This window comes from Trypanosoma cruzi, genomic scaffold (genome assembly GCF_000209065.1).
Source record: "Trypanosoma cruzi strain CL Brener 1047053517117 genomic scaffold, whole genome shotgun sequence".
Lineage (NCBI taxonomy): Eukaryota > Euglenozoa > Kinetoplastea > Trypanosomatida > Trypanosomatidae > Trypanosoma > Trypanosoma cruzi.
Window position 1 is genome coordinate 66,216 of NW_001849565.1, and position 8,059 is coordinate 74,274.

The following is an 8,059-nucleotide window of genomic DNA, read 5'->3' on the forward strand; positions in this document are numbered from 1 at the left end:
CGTAAATAAACCAGTATAAAAAAACAAAAAAAAAAGTGGGCGCTTGCCGCAATTAAGTATTAAAAAAAAAAAAAAATTTACATGTTCAGGAAAGACAGAGCACAGCCTGCTTCCTTTTACTTTTTCCATCTTCTTTTTCTTTCTTGAAAGAGTTTTGATTTAGTTCTGCTTCCTTTTTTTTTTTTTTTTTCCTCTTTTTTCTCCTTTCCCGTCGTCTTCTGTTTTCTTTTTCTTCTTTTTCTCTCTCTCTTTCGTCACCTTTTCTGCCCCTCTCCCGTGTGTGTGTGTGTGTGTCGGGGGTAAAGGCGAGAGCACGTCTACCCCACCACCACCACGCAAGTACTTTAAGCGTGAAGAGGTGCAAGTTACATAATCACACAGGCAGAGGGAAGCCATAAAAAAAAAAAAAAAAAAAAAGCGGGGCTTACATAAATAAATGTGTATGTACATTGATACATCACCCCAACACACTACTTCAAGGGACGCTCCACACGAACATCCCGGCAAAGATCATGGCAGAGATAGCTGTACTTGTATTTTATCCTTGGCTTATTCGTGCGGAACGGCAATGCAGCAGCCGCACCGCCACCATTACCGCCACTGGCGGCTGCAGCGGGAGAAACAACGTTTAAGGCGTCATCCCTTGCAATCTCTACTGGTGAAATCGGTAATCCCACTAGGGAGAACTCTTGCAAATCCACCAACGGCACAGGTGGAAATTCCAAATGGCGGTTGACGCATATTAATTGTACTGCAAAGAAGGCCCAGCACGCAAGGGCACTTGCCACGGGAGACTCAGGAAGAAGCAAAAGATGGTGCATGTCCGGTTTCAGCACGTCCCAGCAGAGCCGGTACAACTGCGGTGTCGAAACTACGGAGTCCTCAAATGTGCGTAGTTTGACGTCCAGAGCGTCCGCCACCTTTCCTCGAAATCGCTCCACAAACCAATGATCGGGATGCTGCACGGGATGAGTGGCTAAAAGCGACCCCATAACACTCAGCAAACAGCGAAACTTCGGCTCAGGGTGCGGCTCTTGGCTCCTCAAAAACTTCAAAACATCCGTGGAACGTATTCCGTCAAAGGCGTGTCGGATTTCGTGCATAAAGTCCTCCCGCAGCATCTCTTGTCCCCTCCTTGTCATAACACGCCGGCTTCTTATTTTGCCTATCCCTGACAGACGTGCCGCCACAACCGCACGAGTAATCATCTTGGCATCCGTGAAATAAAGCCGCAAAAAAAGCTCCGTGTAATCATTCTCCTGCAACTCTGCCAAGATTGTGCGATCGCGCCGCAGCAACCCCTTCGCATCCGAGAGCCCGGCTTGCGCCAACTGATGCGTAACCATCGTGAGTGGGATGCCTTTAGCCCCCTCTGGGATCTGGATAACCCTGTACAGTCGCCTGAAAAAACGTTTTAGTACGTCAAAGGGGCGACGCACCGCACGCAACTGCGCAAGCGCAACGCAGCGGTTCAATACCTCAAGAACCCCCTCCTCACTGCAAGGCGCTGCCGTCTTGAGGAGGAACGATGTCAACCTCTCACGTGTCAAGATGCGGGGCTCTGAGAGCATTACAATAACAAGCGCAATGAAATCTTTGGCATCCTTTCCAAGCGCCCCTGTCTTCCCAGAACATTCTTCAAAAAATTTTGACACGTCGTTTGAATGGGGTCGATCTCCGAGCACAAGCAAGGCCTCCTCTACAAACGCCGCGGTTTTAAGGGGCAAATTTCCCTCCATGGACAAGCACAGTGAAGGTCCATCACGAATTGACACCCTAATATTCACCAGCTCTTCATGAAGTGAAGCGGCCTTAAGCTGCTCGTAAGCCCGGCTACTTGTCAACTCTGACTCGGCTTCCATTTCTCCATTACCCAGGAAAAGATGCAAACCATCGATGGTCCTGTAGTCCATACCATACTCGTCCAGGATCGCACGCCGCAGATCCATCAGCGCCATCTCCGGCTCCACGGTGCATACCATAACTATTTGTTGTGTACCCCACGAGACGCAGCACTGCAGCGGGAGGCCCGACGTGCATGGGTGGCCCGACCACAGCACGAGACCAATTCGGGTGCAGCCAGACAGAAGGATGGATTCTAGCCGTTTACATGTATCCTCCTCGGTGTGCAAAACAGCGCCCTTCCGATCATACAAATTCAAATTTTCGCCCCGAGGTACTTCCAAAGCAATCAAGCAGGCCTCACGAAGCGATTGCAAAACACTTGCTGAATCCCGTCGCCAGGAAAAGGGAAAAACAACAGTTGAATCACCGAATGCGCACTCAATTTCAATCCGAAGCTTTTCCTTTTTAATTTTTGCATCCACAGCATGGCAACGCCCAGAAGCCGCCACGGCCGGCACCTTCTCTTCCGCAACAAGCATAATTGGTCGCGGTGCTTCCTCATATTTTGCAGTTAAAGTGACTGCCGGGGGATCCCCGTCGTTCTGTTTCAAGTGACCTGCACCGTCCAAAAGCTGGCGTCCATTCTTTGCCAATTCACGCAAAGGAGACGCATTCCGGGCAGCACTGACAGCGGTCTCCGGCGGAACACTAACGGCATCCATTTGAGTCAACGGCTCTGACGCAGCAGAACCATTATGCGAACTGCTCTTAGAAACCAACGCAGAATTGACATCATTGACCGGGACTACCGAGCTCGCTTGAGCATTGGACTCATCCTCCGCACGGCTCGGTGTTTCGCAGAGCGCATTGGATTCATTCCCCGCACGGCTCGGTGTTTCGCAGAGCGCATTAGACTCATCCTCCGCACGGCTCGGTGTTTCGCAGAGCGCATTGGATTCATTCCCCGCACGGCTCGGTGTTTCGCAGAGCGCATTGGATTCATTCCCCGCACGGCTCGGTGTTTCGCAGAGCGCATTAGACTCATCCTCCGCACGGCTCGGTGTTTCGCAGAGCGCATTGGATTCATTCCCCGCACGGCTCGGTGTTTCGCAGAGCGCATTGGACTCATCCTCCGCACGGCTCGGTGTTTCGCAGAGAGCGCCATCGCCATCGTTGCGCTTTGGCATCTGGGGTGTAGCACTGTTGGCCTGGATGGGATCCGATGGAGGCATCTGTGCATTGTTGACATCAAGGTTTTTTGTTTGAATAGATGCGTCAGCTTCATTGATCACACCTTCATTATCAAACTGGTATGTCAGACGACACACCGAGCGTGTTGCCATGCAAGATCGCAGGAAGGTGTTGATGGCGTCCTCGTCCTTTAGTACAGTCTGATCACACATGTCGCCCACAATTGCGTAAAGTTGCATACCCACCGACGCCGGGGGAGGCTGTTGGATGGCATCACGCACAGCTATTACCAGTGCCTCACGCACACCACGCCGAGGCGGAATGAATCGCTTCTCCGTCACCAAATCGTTGCCCCGGTGGTAGATGCGCAGGTGCACAAGGCTATCGTCAGCGAGCATGGAGCTGACCAGACCGCCCACCCGCTCTTGCAGCGTCACTTTGAAAAGCAGTCGCTCTGAAGCAAATGAAGAAAATAAATTATTTACATCTCCGTCTGCAAGTAACTGCTGTGGACTGCTCGACTCACCGCAAATGACACTAAATTCAAAATCACCACGTTGCAGCCGCAGGTCCTGTGCCTTCAACAGCTCCACCACTTCCCGGAGCGTACGCGGCAAATGCTTTACGGTAAACGTCCGCCGCGTGCATTCACCGTCCCCGCTGTGTACCTCCAACGTGCACTGAAGCGTTCTGTCGTCCATCGCCCTTCACCCTTCCCCCTCCCTCCAACACAAAGCCTGAAAACCTGAAATTCAGCGGAAAAAAAAAAAGTCCCTACGCAAACCAAAGACGTCTTACTTCTTTTCTTCTATTTCCTCTGTGAAAATTTTTAAAAAAAGAAAAAAAAAAAAAGGCTTCAAAATGGAGAGGATGGAAAAAACACACAAAAACGCCATTATGAGAGGGAATTTTGTGAGGCTCCCACAAGCACACACACACACACACACACAAACAGCAGCAGCAGCAGCAGCATCCACTAATTAAATGTACACAAGAAATAGAAATTTAAAAAATAATAATCGAGGTGGAAGAAGCAGCAGAATGAAAAACCGGAAAGCATCTATAGATATGCTACACACACACACCCTCCCTCTCTCTCTCTCTCTCTATATATATATATATGGAAATAGACTTGGGGAAGCAAAAATATCTCTATCATGTGTCTTTATCGCGCTGCCGTGCGTAGCCGCGCTTAAGTTCAACAAGAAACCCATGCTGCATCTCCACACGGGAACAGAACATCTCGTAAAGAGACGAAACCTCAGAGTACAATTCCACTTCCGTGTTCGTGTGTTGTAGCACGTCACTCAGTTTGTCAAGCATAAAATCTTGCGTCTCGATAAAGCTAGCCAATGCCCGTCTGGCGACCTGCTCCTTCATCTGGAAATTCTGAACTTCGGCATGCAGAGATTTATTCTCCTGTGCTGTTTGAAGAGACTCTTGTCTCTCACGCATGAGGCCCTCCAATTTATCCTGCAGCACATGAATCGTGTGATGTGCCTCGTTGAGATTCGCCTCCATCTCAGAGAATCGTGCCGCCTCTGTCGCTGTCACTGCCGCGGCCTTCTTTGCTGTCTTAAGAGACCGCTCAAGCGACAACAAACGCTCCTCGTAGTCTTCCTGGAGACGCATGGATTGAGTCAACTGTCGCTGCAGCTCCCGCTTCTCGTCATACGCTTCTGTAAGCTGCATCTCACTGCGCTCCCGGCGCTGTCTTTCATGCATGAGATCCTCCTCCAGCCGCCTTGCACGCACGTCGTCACTTGCCTCCACAAGGGACGGAACCGTTTTTATGGCGTCGTCTGTAGAGCCACTGTGGGTTCTTGAGGGCGTCCGCCGGTTTCGGTCGATTGCCGAATGGGCCGGCGACGCTGCAGGTGAGTCTTCCTCCACACGTCGTACGAGGGCTCGAAAGACGTCCACCACGTCGTCGAGGGTATCGCACACGTCGCCGTGCTGCAATTCCTGACGGAGCTCCGCAAGGCAACGGCGAACTTGCGTCTGCAACTCTTTGTGTCGGCGGTTATCCTGCAGGAGAACTTGGACGTCCTCCAGAAAACTCCGTGAACGCATCCCGGCGTCCGCAAGCGTCCTTCGCACCATCCGCCAGCCCACGACAAGCGACGCCACGGCTGGTGGAAGCAGTCGTGCGCTCGGATGATCTTCGTCGAGCTGCTGCAGCGCCAATTCAATGTGCGGCGGTGTTGCCATGTTTTGCTCCTCCTCCTCTTCGTTCACCCCATTTTTCGGCGTCTGCTCGTCATTAGGGCTCGAACTCCTCTCCCGCACCGCCGTTCCCTCGTCACTGGACGCTGCATGTAGCACCTGTGAACAAAGGTGTGAGACGAGCGTCTCAAGCAAATGCAGACGCTCAACCTCGCCCCGCGGCATGACGCACTCGTCGCGCCCAAAAGGTAATCCACAATCTGCTCGCAAAAAAGGCTCTTTTACGGTAAACCACGTCACCGTCCCTGCCGTCTCATCAATGCCCCACGCAATGGTATCCATGCAGCGCAGGCCACCGTGCAGTTTTGAAAACCCATCGCCCGGAAACTGAAAAGATCCCTGTAGCGTCCATGCCTCCGCATCCCAGACAAGCGCCTGTCGGTCCGCTGCGTAGCTCCAGATGTGACGCCCAAGCGACATCAAAAGAAGACTCCGTATGGCCACCGCATTACTGTGTGCCTGCCACACGTGCCGCGGCGACCCATCACTCACGCCTGGCCTCAAATGAAAGACAACAATGTAGCCCATCATCGTCCCGATCCACAGGCGTCCCCCGCTGAGCAGTATGCTGCATGACGGCTCGCCGTAGTCGTCAACGGAGTAGGCCAGCATGCCAAACGAAAGCGTCTCGTCAAATCCCTTTCGCCAGTTCCACACGTCTACTTCTCCATGCTTAGTGATGGTTAAAATGCGCTTGGAAGCCTCATCGAGTATCACGTTGTGAAGATTACCGCGAATGCGAAATAGGCCCGTTGCAGTCACCACCGCCTTGTCATCACCCTCCCAGTGGACAAACACCACCTCACTAAATGTCCCGTCAAACGATGAAACCAACACACCGGCCCCATCCTCTGCCGCCTCACCCGCCGCGTCCATCGGTACAGGCGTCACGGCTGTGAACAGTGTACCAATATCACACTGGCGAAGCACATTCACAGGCTCCTCAGTGTCTACCAACACGAGCCGACCTTCCGTCGTGGCAATACACGCAAACAAGCGGCTTGCATTGCATGTCGTCGGAAATACAACCGCAAGGATCTGATCCTCCTCGCTGCACTCAAAAATAGGAGCAGAAGGTACCTTCGATTTCGCCCCTATGGCCGCCACGCCCGAAAAAGAAGCCGAGGACGAAGACGACGTTGACGAAATTATATCGGCCACCGCAGATGCAGAAAAGTAAAAGACACACATCCCAGAGGCGTGAATCGCCCAAAGGCCACCGCTCGGGTCACAATAAACGGCAGAGATGGGAGTAACGTTTGCGGCAAGAAGTTCTCCCCCCAATGTACACTGCGGAGAGGCAAGCATCGTGCACGCAATCCCTTTCTTCTCTCGCTCTCCCTATCGGTCTTTCTCTTCGAATAAATATTCTCCGCGCCGTTGCTGCAAATTTCCTTCCGCCCCCGAACCACCACTTCTCTCACAAATTTCCCCGCCACCCCACTCCCTCCCTTTCACAGTTCACAACAAAATTAATGGCATAAAACAAAACAAAAAAAAAAAAAAAATAGAGAAAAACAGGGCGCCCATGAGAACAATCGACGCAAAGCATCCATAAATAAAAAATTAAAAAGAAATAAAATAAAATAAAAAATCACCGCCCGGAACTATAAAACGCCTCCGCACCAATGCGCATGTGAAAAAACAAGATACATAATTCGCAAAAGAAAAAAAAAAAAAAGATAAAAGATAAAAAAACGCACTGTACGCAAACACACACAAAAAAAAAAAGAAAAAAGAAAAAAGGTCCATCGCATCAAAAGTGCAGCATCGTTGGGATGTAAAGTGGAGAGAGATTCCATCCCATAGCCATGCACTTATCCTTTGGACCCCGAATGTACATCAACGGCAAAAACTCATCCCAGTGAAGCGTCATGGTATCATTGAGCCCCAACAAACTCCGCATATTGGCGAGTTCCTTCGGCGTCGGTGGTTCACCGTAAAGACGCGTAAACATGGCAGCAAGATCTCGCACCTCTACAAAGCCCTCCGTCCCTGCTGAAGGCTCAATATTAAATTCTAAAAAGACACGCTGAACCTTTTTCACAAAGTCCGCGTCATACAAACTGCCATCCATTCGCAGAGTTAGAATAAATGCCTCCCACGTAATGCGGTCCTGTGGTACTTGCCGGCAGAGAGTCTCAAAGAAACTTTCTGTGTACTTGCTGAGGTCCCGCTCTTGGCCGAGAATACGAAGGCGCTCGCGAAACCCATCGACAAGAGCCGAGACGGGAACAGTACCGTTCTCCTGGATATCCATAAAAAATCGTTTCATGGTCCGCAGATGAATAGCGGCTGGATGATTGGTTGGTTTTGGCATTCGCCCTACCGCTTGGTACGCGAGAACGCAATTACGCCGCGTCTGTTCAAATACCGCCTCCGCAACGCGTGTCGGGATCGCCGTGGAACGAATGCCAACCTCCTTTATGTTTGTGTTGCGCACCACCAGCTCCGTCAAAAACGTGCCGCCCGTCCATGAGATAAACTCATTGTAGCTAAGTTCAATCCTCTCCAACGCCGGGTGGAACATTGCCATCCGTGTAATGAAGTAAACCGAGTCGTTTGTCAGATAATTGTTGGCGCAGTTAAACGACCGCAGTGCGGGGAGTCGTTTGCACATCTCCACCACCGGTCTGACGCCCTTTGGCCCCACGTACAGTCGCGAAAGGTTTAGCTCCGTGGTCCCATTCCACTGGCCCACGCCACTGGGAAACATGGCGGCAACAGCTGCGATGGCATGGCACTGAAAGCGCTGGCAAAGCTCCCCATACGCTTCGGCGGGCGAGATGGCATGAAA

The 8,059-nt window shown here is 51.5% G+C and overlaps 3 protein-coding genes across 3 annotated transcripts, besides 10 other annotated features; all 3 read right to left on the reverse strand.

Annotated features, from left to right (window-relative positions):
• Positions 1-8,059: a sequence feature (heterozygous, Esmeraldo-like haplotype).
• Positions 58-80: a sequence feature (AT_rich).
• Positions 174-252: a sequence feature (T-rich).
• Positions 397-417: a microsatellite.
• Tc00.1047053506891.10 (hypothetical protein, conserved) lies at positions 471-3,737 on the reverse strand (the record flags this gene model as incomplete). The annotated part of the gene is made up of 1 exon (XM_800338.1): positions 471-3,737. One exon carries the CDS (start codon positions 3,735-3,737, stop codon positions 471-473), a length of 3,267 nt encoding a protein of 1,088 aa, XP_805431.1.
• Positions 3,859-3,888: a sequence feature (AT_rich).
• Positions 3,965-3,990: a microsatellite.
• On the reverse strand, positions 4,192-6,570 carry Tc00.1047053506891.20 (hypothetical protein, conserved; the record flags this gene model as incomplete). The annotated part of the gene is made up of 1 exon (XM_800339.1): positions 4,192-6,570. The coding sequence occupies one exon, from the start codon at positions 6,568-6,570 to the stop codon at positions 4,192-4,194; it is 2,379 nt and encodes a 792-aa protein (XP_805432.1).
• Positions 6,745-6,780: a microsatellite.
• Positions 6,819-6,854: a sequence feature (A-rich).
• Positions 6,925-6,960: a microsatellite.
• Positions 6,983-7,007: a microsatellite.
• Tc00.1047053506891.30 (hypothetical protein, conserved) lies at positions 7,019-8,059 on the reverse strand (the record flags this gene model as incomplete). The annotated part of the gene is made up of 1 exon (XM_800340.1): positions 7,019-8,059. A coding segment is annotated over one exon (1,041 nt), but the record flags the coding sequence as incomplete, so codon positions are not given.